This window comes from Hydra viridissima, unplaced genomic scaffold, assembly GCF_058129835.1.
Source record: "Hydra viridissima isolate aposymbiotic clone 2 unplaced genomic scaffold, HvirCarnegie_v1 scaffold_13, whole genome shotgun sequence".
Lineage (NCBI taxonomy): Eukaryota > Metazoa > Cnidaria > Hydrozoa > Anthoathecata > Hydridae > Hydra > Hydra viridissima.
In genome coordinates this window covers 8527730-8545164 of record NW_028324312.1, presented here as the reverse complement: position 1 = coordinate 8545164, position 17435 = coordinate 8527730, and the positions used below count along the sequence as shown (strand labels likewise).

The 17435-nt window shown below is 29.2% G+C and overlaps 2 protein-coding genes across 2 annotated transcripts; both read left to right on the top strand.

Annotated features, from left to right (window-relative positions):
• Positions 1–664: 664 nt before the first annotated feature.
• On the top strand, positions 665–1453 carry LOC149880319 (uncharacterized). Its single transcript, XM_090070022.1, has one exon. The coding sequence runs from the start codon at positions 665–667 to the stop codon at positions 1451–1453; it is 789 nt and encodes a 262-aa protein (XP_089926148.1).
• A 9272-nt stretch (positions 1454–10725) lies between these two features.
• LOC149880318 (uncharacterized) lies at positions 10726–11514 on the top strand. The gene has a single exon (XM_090070021.1). It carries the CDS (start codon positions 10726–10728, stop codon positions 11512–11514), a length of 789 nt encoding a protein of 262 aa, XP_089926147.1.
• The last annotated feature ends 5921 nt before the right edge of the window (positions 11515–17435 follow it).

The following is a 17435-nucleotide window of genomic DNA, read 5'->3' as shown; positions in this document are numbered from 1 at the left end:
TGTGAATCATACAATTTACAAACTCCACTCCCCTTTTGCACAGTAGTACAACAGCCTCATTTTAACACATTGAATACATTAAGACAAATTTGAAAATCCGATTAATGACAAAAGGTGTTCAAGACTATCAGGAGACATTCCAAGGTATCGATAAAAAAAAAAATCCCTATCAAATAGCATTATTTCTTGCACCAAAGAACTAAACGCACCTTGCTTAACACGATTTTTAAATAGTTCTCTGACCCAAAACATTTGCTTTCTTTTCTTTACGCTTTTTTGGCGTCTTAAAATTAAAAGTGTAACAAAAAGTCGATAATTTAGAGTGATATTTTTTTTTATGACGGCCATTTTTTGTTTGTTTACACTGTTTTTTTTGAAAGATTTTTGCGCTAATTCAATCTAATGGAAATATTGCGTTGCACAACAATTTAACGCACAACAAACCAAACGAACGTTGCACGATTTTTGTACAACATTTCTACAACTATTGGAAACCAAGCTTTACACATTGAATACATTAAAACCATACATGCATTAACAACTACATGCATTAACAACTACATACATTAACACCTACACACATTAGCACCTACATACATTAACACCTAAACACACGCTAATTGCATCTTGAAGACGTTATTCACAACACCATAATTTATAAAGCATGGCGACGGCTCCATCTTGTGTGTTAGAAAAAATCTCTAATGCAGATTTTATGAACGAAGTTCAAAAGTTTCCAGTTTTGTATGACAAGTTTGATAAGGAATTTAAAGACAAATGGAAAAAGAAAAATGCATGGGAAGAAATTGGTCGTCTGTCAAACTTATCTGCTAATCAAGCGGAAGAAAAATATAAAAGCATTCGAAGTTGTTATGGAAGGTGGCTGAAATCAAATAGAAATATCCCATCAGGTTCTGGAAGGAATTCAGTTCCACCTCAGTTTCTTCAGCTCGATTGGCTAAATACTTTTATAGAACATCGTGAAACAACATCGAATATTTGTTCAACCTCTGATTCCAAATTAGAAACAACGAATTTGGAGGAAAACGTTGAGGTGGCTTGTGAGCAAGTTGAAAATATTCATCATCCATTGAACAAGGAGCTAGATAATCATTTATCTGAAGATGTGACTGAAAAAAACGATTATATAAATTCTTGTGTGCAAGTAGAGTCAAGTGAATCGACAATTCATACTAATAACAAAACTAAAAGAAAAAGAAAAAAATTAGATTCTGATGATTTACTTGACAAAACTTTAGTGAAAACATTAGAAAAGATTAACTCCAATATTGAAAATCCGACTGAAGAAGAGAAGGATGAAGATTATTTATTTATGAAATCATTAATTCCACAGCTAAAGCGATTAAACAACTATTCCAAAGCCTTGGCTAAAGTTCAAATACAAGCACTTCTTCTCAAATTAGAGTTTCCAGATAAAGATGAAACAATCTAGCGTCTCTGTTTAACTTATTAATGTGAATAAAAAATGTAAATATTAGAGTCTAGCTTACTATTTTGTTTAACCAACTAACCGAGGTATAACATAAGTCTTTTATTAACTTTTAAGTAACTATTGGGGCATATCTAAAATTTATAAAAATAAAAAAGTATTGCTTTGTTAAATATATCATATTGTCATTCAAAAGAAAGTTTATTAAAGTATATTACATATACTCTAGTTATTAAATGGATTGTGGCCACATGATTGAACATAGTCCAATTGCCACGAAAGGCTTCCTTTACATGAATTAAAATAATCTTTAAAAGTGTTTCTTATTGCAATTGCATCAAAAACAGATCTATTACTTTTTGATTTGAGAAATTAAGCAAACATCCTTGAGCTTGTAATTTTTTTCTCCAATCTCCTTGAATAACAATTCCTGAAGTACTTTCACTATCAATAAAACCAGTAGGGATATAATGTGCTCCATCTGTTAAACGCAAATAGTTGTAAAGACAGACAGTACCCAGTAAACACGCTTTAGTTGGTCCAACTGACGGGCCAGTATTGGCTATAGTTGGCTAACTGTTGGCATTTCTTGCCAACCATTAACCGACTTTGTACCGCGTGTTTTTGAATCGTTAAAGTTTCCCGTAAGTTTTATAAACGTATTTTAATAATTAGTCGCATGGTCTAAGTGAACATATATACTTAGACCATATCCACTTAGATGGACCATATTCACTTAGATAAGTCAACATATTCACTTAGACCATGCGACTAATTATTAAAATTACTCAAATTGATTCATTCAATATTTAGGCGCTACTGCAGTTTCTCCCCCCCCCCCCTTTTTTTTATGATTGATTATGATAGAGAATTTTATGCTGATTCAGAAAAATATAAAAACATAGGCCTGAAAATCAACGGAAAGTGCTCTAATTCGAAGTCAAAGTTGTAAAAAATCCCACTAAAAACCCTAATATTCGCCATTTTTTTTCAAAACGCTTTCATTTTTAACGAAAACTAATTACCGTTACATTGCGCAATAAACAAACCTGGTTTCCATCAGCCTTTACATTACTGTTTTAAAGTATTATAACGAAATTGTTATAACGAAATGAAATTAATGGAAGATTTCAAATAAAGGTTGAACGTAGAATTTGAGAATGCAGACAAACTGATGAATAATTATCATTGTATCGTACGCTGGTTTTTTTATTAAAAAAAAATGGTTTAAAGGTTACTATTTCTAAATTTTACATGTGATAAAACAACAATGAACTAAGTTTCAAAAGTTCTTCTTTTAGGAAAAAAAACTGTTGATTTCTTTTTTAAAATTTATTACAAAAGTACATTACTTGCAATATAGTTTATTCTCTAATAAATCAAAAAACGGCTATTTTCATTGCCACAAAAACTTGCGCAAGATAAACATACTTTAACAACTTTTTTAACGTAAAAACCATGCTATTAATGTATTGCTTTTGTCAGCAAAACTTATTAACTTATTAGTTTCAAAATGGCGAATATTAGGGTTTTTAGTGGGATTTTTTACAACTTTGACTTCGAATTAGAGCACTTTCCGTTGATTTTCAGGCCTATGTTTTTATATTTTTCTGAATCAGCATAAAATTCTCTATCATAATCAATCATAAAAAAAAGGGGGGGAGAAACTGCAGTAGCGCCCAATATTTAAAACTATTCAATAGAGTTAGTTTAGTTTGAAGCTTTTTATTATTTCAAAAGAAACTTTGTCGGAAGGTGAGAGGACGTTTAATACAGTAGTTTCACTTTATTTCACATGTTGCCGATCGTCAAAAGGTGTCATGCTGCTAACGGTCTACGTTTGCACTAAGAAGGTTGTTAAAATAAGCAAGGAGTTCCTAACAACGTTAGGAAAACGCTTTAAGCAGCGGTTATTGTTCATCTAAAAATGAGTAACGGCTCAATGTTTGTAGCATTTTTATTGCAATCAAAAACTTTGCTGAGAATAGTATTCAGAGCACTCGTTATTTCGTAGTAATCATTATTCTTTTCTATTTTGTCGTTGTTTTTTATTTGTTTAGTTTTTTAATTTATTTCTGGATTTTTTGTAAAATTACTTTCAAGAGTCAAAGTTTTATTTTTGGTTTCAAAATTTGAAATCTGTCAATGAACTTTGATCTGGTTTATGATAGAATAAAATTGCACCGTGAAGTAAAAACTTGCCCCATTATGAATAAAATGAAGTTTAAGGTTTTTATGTCATTTTAAAGTTACGAATTCAATTTTTGCTACAATTAATTGCTTGAGGGTGGGAACTTATAAGCTTTAGGCAGTTTTGTGTATGGCTTTTTAACAAAAAACATAAATCATAGCAAATTTCTTTTGAACTCTAATGAATTGTTTTCCTTCAAATTTTTTGTCAACTTTTGAGGGCTGATAGCCGTTTTTTAGATTGTTCGATTGTTCGTTTTTTAGATTGTCAGTTTAAATATGAATTTCTTAAAACTTGTTTTTGTAATTTTTGAGTTTTTAAAAATTATTGCTAAAACTGATTTTGTAAAAATATCTGTATGCTATACAATTTTGATAAAAGAACACGTTGTTTTAAATAATTGAACTGAACGTTACTAAAGCGTTTTTTAGCTGCAAATAAGAAATCAAATATTAACTAGAAATTGAAAGTCAATGGTACTAAGCTCAAGTAGGCTTTTACACTAAAAAAAAAAACTTCAGCTTCAAACGTAAAGAACCGGTTCAAAGATTAAAGGGATCAGCGGATTTTAGTTTACACATCGGTTGCTCTTTAAAAACAACTGCATCGTAAATGGAAATGCCTAAAGTGAAACTTTTTGTTTTCATTATTATGCTTTTAACTGTTCAATAGGCAGATCAACATAATAAAATTACAATACAAAGCTCCAACCAAATATAAACAATAATTAATGTAAACTTCCTTTATGTATTCCCTGACCTTAAAGATCACTCGAAATACATGGAAAATCAATGAAACAAGTTTGTCTCCACTCATCATTAACTTTCTTATTTTCAATATATATATATATATATATATATATATATATATATATATATATATATATATATATATATATATATATATATATATATATATATATATATATATATACATATATATACATATATATATATATATGTATATATATATATATATATATATATGTATATATATATATATGGCGAATTGAACTGACCAATGAAATTTTTTCACTGTGTTTGTATATAAATGAAGTTTATTTCAATATATTTCTTGTTTTGAAAAATGAGTGAAGTGCGTTTCAACTTGCAACAAAAGATCTGGATTTTATAACACAAATATTTGTTGAAAGATCCATTTTCAATTCAACACCTTACCAACTAACCACAAGAAGATGGCGCTATACCTAAATGAAAAAAAAACAACAGAAATTGCCATCTATAGGAGAGCAAATTTATTATTTAAAAACCAAGAACTTTTTAATTTTCTCTTATTTGTATTTAATAAAATTCTCTAAATTGTATTTTATAAATTCCTATGATTTGTGTTAAAAAGTTTCTTTAAGTTGTGTTTTATAACTTTTTCTAATTAGTATTTTACAAATGTTTATAATTTGTATTTCATAAATTTCTATGACTTTCATTTCATAAATTTCTATGAATTGTATTTGAGAATTTTTTGCAATTTATATTTTAAAATATTTCATAACTTATTTTAATTTAAGTTTCTATTATTTGTATTTTTGAATTTTCTAGAAGTTGAATTTTTTAAAATTCTTTAGCTTGCATTTTATTAACTTTTGCGAGAGACAAAGTGCAGATGATGAAAAGAAGGTGCGTATTTTTACTAACATGAGTAATGTGAGGGAAAAAAACTCGTGGTGGAAGAAATTACTGAATTTTTAATGCAGGATTTCATAATTGCTTTCCAAGTGTTTCAATTGATATGTACAATCAGCCTTTAAATGGATTTTTATAAAATATTTTATTGGTATTTGTGACTCAAATGAATAAAGCGTGAAACCGCGCAATTCCACTTTAAAACAAAGTTTACTGGGTCAATTTTTCATAAAAAGACATCTAAAAATTTTTTTTTTTGGCACAAAATTTTATGTTTTATGATATTTTTTCTAGTAACAAGTAATTCATTTGAAACACTGGTTCCTAGAAAAAATATCAAAGAATATAAAATTTGGTGAATTGGTTTGTTTTGTTGCACGAATAAAATCCGGTATTCCCGTGTAAGGTGTCAATCAGCCTAAAACGTTGTGTCGTTGTGGTTTATCGATCAATCAAAAAAGTTTTGAGAGAAAGTTAAAGGACTTGTTTCTACATCACTTTTTTACTTTCTATTTATTTTACTAAAACAACATGTAAAAGGGATGAAAACAGCTAGCTGTTCACAAAATTGAAAAAGGTCTCTGTTCTTCCATTTTTATAATTTACAGCATACGCCTTCCATCATGTTCTGGATAATTTTCATATGGATCTCTTTTGATTGTCTCAACAATTTTGCATTTGTCACCCAACGTTGTTCATAAACCATATCACCCAAAAAGGACCAAAAGTCCTCAATTGGCCTGGCTTTCGATGAATTATATACTTCGGCACAAAAGGTACATTGTGCTTATTGAGCCAATCTGTTGTTGTTTTTGCATAACGGGATGTAGCAAGGTTAGGCCAAAATATATTCTTATCTTTTAAATGATGTTTGTTGATGAATTTTGGGAAACAATTTTGACAATACACAACATCCGTATTGATCGTCAGACCTTTAGTCTTCCCTATGCACGACTTGTAAATTTAGGCCCTAAATATCAATAAAACATCCTATAAAAACCCTTTTAAGGGGTGATATGGCATTAGGACTCAATAACAAGTAACTTTAAAGTCCTGCAATAAAGTCCAAAGGACTTATTTAGTCTTTTAAGACTTTGAGTAATAAAATGAAAAGTAGAACTGAAATAAAATACTAAAATATTCGCTCCTACTAAATACTCGCTTCAACTAAATTACTTGCTTCAAGGAAAGGTACTCGCTCCTAGTAAAATTTTCATAAAGCACAAAAGGTTGTGCTTAAAAAACATAAAAAAGTTTATTTTAGGACTTTTTATGAAAAGTTGACTTACTAAGCTCAGTTTTGGAAGGTAATTGCTCGAGTCCGTCACTTTTGAAAAAGTAATAAAATCGAATATTTTTTCCTGTCAAAAGGTAATAGCATTCAGTTCAAGGTAATTATTAAAACTTGGTCATAAGAATTTTATCACAAAAAACCCAAGCTTTTGCCGAAAACCATCGAGTGCAGACTGTGTTTATGTAATCTCCATGAAAAAAATTGACTAGGAACTGACAAACTATTACGTGCAAAAGTTCTTCATCGAATCAGAGTGATGTGAACTTCAAGAATGACAGAGCACCTTTAGCGATCTACATTACCTTTAGGTTTCAAGTTGGAAAGCTAAATGAAGGTAAACAGCAGTAGTGTCCAGCAATTGCACTGGGTAAAAGCAACTGCGTAAAGTGGGATAACAAATTAAGATAAAGAGCTACAACTAAAAAAATGAGACAAAGTTTGAAAGCTCATTATACTTTCAATTTTTTAAGTAAAACTAAAGTTTAAAGAGAGTTTTTTTAAAGGCTTCAGTAAGACATATTTTAAAACATCTAGTTTCGATGGCTCCTCTTTGCTTTACAATATCAAGTCTTGAATTGATTGATAAAAAAAGCCGTTGTGTTAGGTTTATATCCAATTTACTACGATGATACTGTATCCTTTGGTAGAGTGGTCTCACATTTTTTGCTCGCCATTTATTCTTGTATACTAGCTGTTTTGAAATAGCCCAAAAGTTTTCTATTGGGTGACATTCTGGTCCAGTAACAGGATTATCATTTTTACAGACAAAATTTAGGTTTTGGCTGGTAGCATCATAAGACGCTCCATAAAATTGTCAGAATGTAAAAGTTACTGTTGACTGTACCGAGGCTCTAATAGAAGTTGGTTGACTCAACCAGTCTCTTTCATGGCCATGGTTATGTCAACCAACTTTTATTAGAATTTAAAAACACCAACTTTTTGGTATCAATCAGCCGAAAATTGTGTGTTGGTTTCATCAATCATTCAAGAAAAAGCCTTGGATTAACTCACGGGCGCACCAACTAACAAAAACTCGATCACCTTGCGGCACGAAAAAACAGTGAGACCACGGCGACCAACAATAAAAATCATAATGATGGTAACAGTGCGATCATTTGTTTGCGCGTTCAATTGTTACTAAGTTTTAATAATTTAATTTATAAATATAGGCGTTACTAAAATTTCCTAAGAATGGCACTTCTTTACAGATATGAGTTATTTACAGAATTCTTCAGTGACACTGATAATGTGATGGTCCAGTTTTTAAAAATCTTTTCATGAGCCTTTTTTAAACAAAGAAGTTCTATAGGTACGTTTGGCTTTATCTAATCCAACCATTCTTTATTTTATTCCACTTTTTTTGCTTACAACAGACAAGCAAAAACTCAGTCAAAACAGCTTGAAAAGATAATAATACAACAAGAAAAATAAATCAGACAAAAAGCAACTTTCAAAAAAGTAGTTTTTTTAAATTTACGTCAGTTAAAAAAAAGTATTTAGAATTTCATAACGACTAGGATATGTTCTTTGCATTATCATAATTTGTCGTCTATTTTTAGGCATCAAAACTCCATGACAACTTTCAGGTTTTGGGAATATGTTTAACCGTAACTCTTAAAATAAATTAACATAAGTTAAAATAAATTCCTAAAATAAATTAACAGTAATTCGACGTTGAATAAAGATTTGAGCTCATCAGAATCATGATTTTCCGCAAGAAAAAACAGATGTCTATATAAGCTTTTGTTTCAAACGTCTGCCCGTAATTTCATTCTAAAGTGGGTTCGAAACAACATTTCAGAACCACGAAACCAAGTTCAGAACCACGAAACCACGAGACCTTATTTGCTTATAATTCGTTTCATAAATAAAATGTGAGAAAAACGGATTAGTTAAAGTGCCCTGGCGTTGTTGATTGATTATAAAATGTAAACTTGTTTATTCAAATAACTAAACTGAAGGCTTTTGAAGCTTTTTTTACTTTTGGATTAGAAACCGCTCTTTAATTCGAAACTAAAGGTTAATAGCTTTAAGCAAAAATAAAGTATGAGAAAAAAAAAGACTTTTGTGACTGGTTTTAAACATTAAAAACGTTTTTGTTAAAAGTTTAAAAAATTTATTGGATTTTTTTTTACACATCGGTTGCTCATTGAAAACAACTGCAACAAAAGTGGAAATGTTTAAAGTGAAACTCTTTGTTTTCATTTTTATACTTTTAAGTGTTGAAATGGCACCATTCGATGATACTCGTTGGTATTCTGTGATAAAATTTCACCGAAATTTCATAAGAAAAAGCAATAGCCCGTTATGTAAACCAAAAGAAGTGAAGACATGTAAAAATATATGTACGTTGAAGCCAAAATGCTTCGAGATGTGTAACACTATAACTAAAATAAGTTGTCGAATGTAATTTTAATATCTAGTTAGAAAAATGAAAATTACAAATGTTTCAGAATACAAACATGAATTTGAAAACAAGTAATCATAAATGTGTGCTAAAGTTCAGGATTATAACGCAGAAAAAAAACTTTACTTTTTGAATGTATGTATGTATGTATGTATGTATGTATGTATGTATGTATGTATGTATGTATGTATGTATGTATGTATGTATGTATGTATGTATGTATGTATGTATGTATGTATGTATGTATGTATGTATGTATGTATGTATGTATGTATGTATGTATGTATGTATGTATGTATGTATGTATGTATGTATGTATGTATGTATGTATGTATGTATGTATGTATGTATGTATGTATGTATGTATGTATGTATGTATGTATGTATGTACATTCTTTGCTAATCCGTCTTATCAATGGTTTAACCCCTCATAAAAATCTTTTTAATAAATTAGAAATGAAAAGGATGAATAATGATGAATAATAATGTATTTTATACTTATGAGTAAAAAAATATCAAAAATAAATCAAATTTTTTTAAGAAGGGAAATCTATAAAATTTCTCTTTGAATTTTACATTAGCTCTACACTCTAAAAAAAATCCGTTGTAAACAACGAATTGGGTAACAGATCAATTCGTTGCTATTGCACCAACGGCTTAAGCCGTTGGTGCAATAGCAACGGATTGCAATAGCAACGGATGCAATAGCAACGGATAATTATCCGTAAAGCTTGGTTTCCAATAATTGTAGGAATGTCGTACAACAGTTGCACAACAACTTTATTTTATAAAGGAAACATTTTCTAGTGAAAGTTGCACAACTTAAGGTTGGTTGTACAACAAACTTTATGTTGCACAACTGCGGTTGTGAGTTTTGAAAAAAATCTATTTCTGCAACAGTTTTTTGTTTTTTGTGCAAAACGCGCAGCTTATTTTTTTAATGGAAACCACACAATAACTGTTGTACAACAATAAAGTTTACAAAATATCGCCATTGTGAGGAATTATTTTAACCTTCTCTGAGACACTAATGAGTTATTGCTTTCTTTATGAACTTGACAATATTTTTCCCATCTGACTGTGAATCATACAATTTACAAACTCCACTCCCCTTTTGCACAGTAGTACAACAGCCTCATTTTAACACATTGAATACATTAAGACAAATTTGAAAATCCGATTAATGACAAAAGGTGTTCAAGACTATCAGGAGACATTCCAAGGTATCGATAAAAAAAAAAATCCCTATCAAATAGCATTATTTCTTGCACCAAAGAACTAAACGCACCTTGCTTAACACGATTTTTAAATAGTTCTCTGACCCAAAACATTTGCTTTCTTTTCTTTACGCTTTTTTGGCGTCTTAAAATTAAAAGTGTAACAAAAAGTCGATAATTTAGAGTGATATTTTTTTTTATGACGGCCATTTTTTGTTTGTTTACACTGTTTTTTTTGAAAGATTTTTGCGCTAATTCAATCTAATGGAAATATTGCGTTGCACAACAATTTAACGCACAACAAACCAAACGAACGTTGCACGATTTTTGTACAACATTTCTACAACTATTGGAAACCAAGCTTTACACATTGAATACATTAAAACCATACATGCATTAACAACTACATGCATTAACAACTACATACATTAACACCTACACACATTAGCACCTACATACATTAACACCTAAACACACGCTAATTGCATCTTGAAGACGTTATTCACAACACCATAATTTATAAAGCATGGCGACGGCTCCATCTTGTGTGTTAGAAAAAATCTCTAATGCAGATTTTATGAACGAAGTTCAAAAGTTTCCAGTTTTGTATGACAAGTTTGATAAGGAATTTAAAGACAAATGGAAAAAGAAAAATGCATGGGAAGAAATTGGTCGTCTGTCAAACTTATCTGCTAATCAAGCGGAAGAAAAATATAAAAGCATTCGAAGTTGTTATGGAAGGTGGCTGAAATCAAATAGAAATATCCCATCAGGTTCTGGAAGGAATTCAGTTCCACCTCAGTTTCTTCAGCTCGATTGGCTAAATACTTTTATAGAACATCGTGAAACAACATCGAATATTTGTTCAACCTCTGATTCCAAATTAGAAACAACGAATTTGGAGGAAAACGTTGAGGTGGCTTGTGAGCAAGTTGAAAATATTCATCATCCATTGAACAAGGAGCTAGATAATCATTTATCTGAAGATGTGACTGAAAAAAACGATTATATAAATTCTTGTGTGCAAGTAGAGTCAAGTGAATCGACAATTCATACTAATAACAAAACTAAAAGAAAAAGAAAAAAATTAGATTCTGATGATTTACTTGACAAAACTTTAGTGAAAACATTAGAAAAGATTAACTCCAATATTGAAAATCCGACTGAAGAAGAGAAGGATGAAGATTATTTATTTATGAAATCATTAATTCCACAGCTAAAGCGATTAAACAACTATTCCAAAGCCTTGGCTAAAGTTCAAATACAAGCACTTCTTCTCAAATTAGAGTTTCCAGATAAAGATGAAACAATCTAGCGTCTCTGTTTAACTTATTAATGTGAATAAAAAATGTAAATATTAGAGTCTAGCTTACTATTTTGTTTAACCAACTAACCGAGGTATAACATAAGTCTTTTATTAACTTTTAAGTAACTATTGGGGCATATCTAAAATTTATAAAAATAAAAAAGTATTGCTTTGTTAAATATATCATATTGTCATTCAAAAGAAAGTTTATTAAAGTATATTACATATACTCTAGTTATTAAATGGATTGTGGCCACATGATTGAACATAGTCCAATTGCCACGAAAGGCTTCCTTTACATGAATTAAAATAATCTTTAAAAGTGTTTCTTATTGCAATTGCATCAAAAACAGATCTATTACTTTTTGATTTGAGAAATTAAGCAAACATCCTTGAGCTTGTAATTTTTTTCTCCAATCTCCTTGAATAACAATTCCTGAAGTACTTTCACTATCAATAAAACCAGTAGGGATATAATGTGCTCCATCTGTTAAACGCAAATAGTTGTAAAGACAGACAGTACCCAGTAAACACGCTTTAGTTGGTCCAACTGACGGGCCAGTATTGGCTATAGTTGGCTAACTGTTGGCATTTCTTGCCAACCATTAACCGACTTTGTACCGCGTGTTTTTGAATCGTTAAAGTTTCCCGTAAGTTTTATAAACGTATTTTAATAATTAGTCGCATGGTCTAAGTGAACATATATACTTAGACCATATCCACTTAGATGGACCATATTCACTTAGATAAGTCAACATATTCACTTAGACCATGCGACTAATTATTAAAATTACTCAAATTGATTCATTCAATATTTAGGCGCTACTGCAGTTTCTCCCCCCCCCCCCCTTTTTTTTATGATTGATTATGATAGAGAATTTTATGCTGATTCAGAAAAATATAAAAACATAGGCCTGAAAATCAACGGAAAGTGCTCTAATTCGAAGTCAAAGTTGTAAAAAATCCCACTAAAAACCCTAATATTCGCCATTTTTTTTCAAAACGCTTTCATTTTTAACGAAAACTAATTACCGTTACATTGCGCAATAAACAAACCTGGTTTCCATCAGCCTTTACATTACTGTTTTAAAGTATTATAACGAAATTGTTATAACGAAATGAAATTAATGGAAGATTTCAAATAAAGGTTGAACGTAGAATTTGAGAATGCAGACAAACTGATGAATAATTATCATTGTATCGTACGCTGGTTTTTTTATTAAAAAAAAATGGTTTAAAGGTTACTATTTCTAAATTTTACATGTGATAAAACAACAATGAACTAAGTTTCAAAAGTTCTTCTTTTAGGAAAAAAAACTGTTGATTTCTTTTTTAAAATTTATTACAAAAGTACATTACTTGCAATATAGTTTATTCTCTAATAAATCAAAAAACGGCTATTTTCATTGCCACAAAAACTTGCGCAAGATAAACATACTTTAACAACTTTTTTAACGTAAAAACCATGCTATTAATGTATTGCTTTTGTCAGCAAAACTTATTAACTTATTAGTTTCAAAATGGCGAATATTAGGGTTTTTAGTGGGATTTTTTACAACTTTGACTTCGAATTAGAGCACTTTCCGTTGATTTTCAGGCCTATGTTTTTATATTTTTCTGAATCAGCATAAAATTCTCTATCATAATCAATCATAAAAAAAAGGGGGGGAGAAACTGCAGTAGCGCCCAATATTTAAAACTATTCAATAGAGTTAGTTTAGTTTGAAGCTTTTTATTATTATTTTTCTTTCAAACGCTTTTTTTACCCTTCAACTAAAGTTTTAAACTCAAACTCTTCTACACCTCTTAATAAAACCGTTACGCTGGTAAGTACAAATATTTTACATTTATCCATTAGTTACACATTCAGATATAATTTTTGATATTGGTTGAGTTTTTAATTTATTTTTATGATGACACCATTTTTGTATTTGTATTAGACATTTTAGCTCTATTTTAACTATTATTAAAAGTTAAAATAAAGCTAAAATGTATATGTGCGTGTATAGTAGTATGTTTATGTGTGTATTTCTGTATGTATATGTGTGTATGTATGTATTTCTGTATGTATTTCTGTATGTATGTATCTATCTATCTATCTATCTATATATATATATATATATATATATATATATATATATATATATATATATATATATATATATATATATATATATATATATATATATATATATATATATATATATATATATATATATATATATATATAACACACACACACACACACACACACACACACACACACATACATACAGGGTGTCTGCCAGATCAGGGGAAATCAGGGAAAAGTCAGGGAAATATGATATCTGGAAAAAATCTAGGATTATCAAGGAAATTAGGTTGAATTTTAGAAAAATCAGGGAGAAATCAGGGAAAATGGCTCTTCATCAAACTTACATAACTTAAATAAGTTGTATATAGTACATGTAATATAAAAGTTTATTTGGCAGGTTTTATGAACTTCTCTTGCATCAAGCGAATCTTGAATCTTCACTTGCAAAAATATAAACAATAATACAACCCATATTAAATGTATTATTACTTGATACATTCAGTGTGGGTTTATATTATTGTTTACCATTTTGCAGTTGAAGATCATTTTTCTAAATGAATCTAGGTCAATTTTTGTGAAGTTGAATTTGGGTAACTTTAAATTAAATCAAGGAAAACAGGTAGAAGATCAGGAAAATATCAGGGAAAAGTCAGAGAAATCCACCTTAAAACATTGGCAGACATCCTTGACATAACATGCATGCATAAAAGTTGTTATATTCTAATACAAATGTTGTATATAATAATTTATATGTATGTATTTTGTATATATTGCATATAATATATGCCATATATACAATATTGACATAATATATGCAGTATATAAATAAATGGTATATGCAATTGCATATACAATATGACATATACATTTCATATTAAGCATATATGACATTTATATTATATGTGTGTGTGTGTGTGTGTGTGTGTGTGTGTGTGTGTGTGTGTGTGTGTGTGTATGTGTGTATATATATGTGTGTGTGTGTGTGTATGTGTATATATATGTGTGTGTGTGTATATGTGTGTGTGTGTGTGTGTGTGTGTGTGTGTGTGTGTGTGTGTGTGTATATATATATATATATATTCATATAATGCATATATTTATAGCATTTTATTAAAAGGAACATCAACTTCTAAAAACTATGAGAAAACTATTCAAAATTTTGGGGATCAGGAAAGAAAGGTTTTGGATAAACTATTTGTTTGTTGTTTTTTTTTGTTTTACTACTTGTTATACATTGTAAATGTGTTAAGCATACATACATTGATTATGATGCTGACATATATTGACAAAAGAAAACTATTTTTATTTTTTGTAAAAAAAATAATTTGTGTTTTAATTAAAGTCATAAATGGATGAAGGCTTTAAAAAAATACATATTTCATGTTACAAAATTACACATTTCTATTTTTTTATGCAGATGAAGGTTTTAAATAACGCTCTTTTCCGTGACCTTAATAACACAGCACAAAAATGTGCTAGAATACCATTTTTACAGCAATCAATTCACCTACAGGGATAAATAACATGAATGTTTAAAACTTTAACTCCAAATATTTGAGTTCCATAACACCTTCATCCGTGTATGTCTTCAATTTAATAACTAGATTGTGTTTTTGAAACCAGTTTTCCAATAAGATTCAAATGCAATCAAATATTATTTAATTATTTATGTATGTTTATAGAGAAGTTGGCAGCTTTGGAGTTAAGATTAACAGAACTGGAGCAAAAAAATAATTTTTTAGAAGTTCAAAGTTTTTTGGATAATGAAGACATTGTTGTTCCCCCTGGCCTTCCAATGGAAAGTAAGGAAGATTTGGAGAGGCTTAACCTTATGCTACAGATGAAATCTTTTTTTTTTTTTTTTTTTTTTTTATTTTATTATTTTTAGGTGCCCCCAAGAAGATCCAACGATCTTGTCACAGGGCACACCGCCAAAATCTGAGATGGCTCTCTATGTAATTTGAAATTATTTTTTATATTATAATGTTTCTAGCAGTCTACAGGTTGCGTTTAAACTAGTAACTATTATTTTATAAGATCAAAGATAAGTTTTTTTATAAGTCTTATAATTGTAATTTATGAAAGGTAATTTAATAATACCTTAGTTATATTATACCGCATTACATTTTCATTTACCTTTGAAAAAATAATTTAAATAAAAAAAGTTGTAATATGTAGCATTATTTGTTTTTAGGTCGAATATCTGTGTTCTATTGGCAGTAAAGTTGAGCGTCCAAAATACATACAATGTGTGTTGGGAGCCATGTTTTCCAAAAATTTTAGCGTTTTATGTAATCTAAACGGATCTTCAAGTAAGATGATAGCTACTGGAGTGGGCAAGATTAAGTTGTGATGTTATAATTTTGTGTTAAAGTGCTTTCTATTACTAGTTATGTAAATTTTTAGTTATTAAAGTCAACCATATTTTTATATATACAAAAATATGTTTACAACACTAAGAAAGAATACAATATGTTAGTACTTATGACAATTACCAGTGTTGTCATTAGTTGTGAATTTGTAAGATATTATGTTCTCCCTTGGTGACTTGAACTTATTAATGCCATATTTTATTGTTAACTAGAGACATTAATTGCCAATGTAAACCATGATTTATTAGTATTCAACTATATGATTCTTAAAGAGCATATAGAAGTTTGTCTTGAACCGATAAGCTAATTGCTCTCGGTTATCATATGCACATATTTTTAAAACTGCTAACCAGTTAATGTAATTCTTAATTTGCAAAGTATACGTATAAGAGCTTAAAAATAACTTTAAAATAATTTATATTTAAACAAAAAATGAAGTTTTTTGAGTTTTTAGATTTATTTTCATTTTATTCTTTTAGCAACAATAAGAATTCAGTATCTTAATTCGAAGGATAAAGATATTTACCCGATCGTTTCAAGATGGTTTCAGGGCGCAATTGATCAAGGAGATGGGCGAATAAATAGACAGATGAAAAGTAAGTTTATAAAAAATCAGTTGCAGTTAATCAATGAAAAGAATATTTAGTTATTATTTTCTTTTGCAAATTTATAAAAGCTTATTTATCTTGATTTTGTTTATAATTCTAATTTTTCTTAATTATAATTAATAATTATCTAATAAATCGCCACGTTTTTAAATACTTGTGTTTTAAAATATTGTTTTTAATTAAAGCTGCCAATATTAGTTTCAAACCTTTGATAATATTAACTACAATAATAGAATATTTTTAGTTCTTTATTTGTAAATATTTTTCTTTAATGGTCTGGAAATAAAAGTGTAATGATAAAAAATTTGTTCTTTTTTTTGTATTCAACTAAGTTATCAATAAATAATACAATATTTTGTGTGGACAGTAGTACTGTTTGGTAAAATCTGATATACAAGCAATCACTATTAGATAGAAAATTAAATATTAAAAAGCAAAGTTATACTTTGTTATAAAGCAATATTCAAAACATGATTTATAACTTTTGCACTTTCAATTTAAGCGCAAAAGTGAATTTAAAAAATCGCGAAAAAAAATCATATAGTTGGGCCGGTAATGGTACCAACTGTTAGCCAACTGTTTTATTACTGTTGGGCCGTTAATAACAAACAATTGTTTAAAAACAGTTGGCTAAGTGTTGGTAAAAGCGTTACGTTTTTTTCACGGTACCAACTAAATAGCCGACTGTTGGCCCAACTGTAGCTAATAGTTGGTTATTAGGATCGGGCCAACTACTTACCAACTATTCGATGTTTACTGGGTTTAAGTGCAAATATATCATCTCCAACAAGGACTGGTGGAACTTTAGGATCAGTTTCAGAAATTTCTGGTAAATGAAAATTTCCCTCATTAAATGCTCTACCAAATGTGCTTGCA

Bases quoted from the DNA above. Each gene is read 5' to 3' on its own strand.
- LOC149880318 (XM_090070021.1), top strand. From the start codon at position 10,726: ATGGCGACGGCTCCATCTTGTGTGTTAGAAAAAATCTCTAATGCAGAT.
- LOC149880319 (XM_090070022.1), top strand. From the start codon at position 665: ATGGCGACGGCTCCATCTTGTGTGTTAGAAAAAATCTCTAATGCAGAT.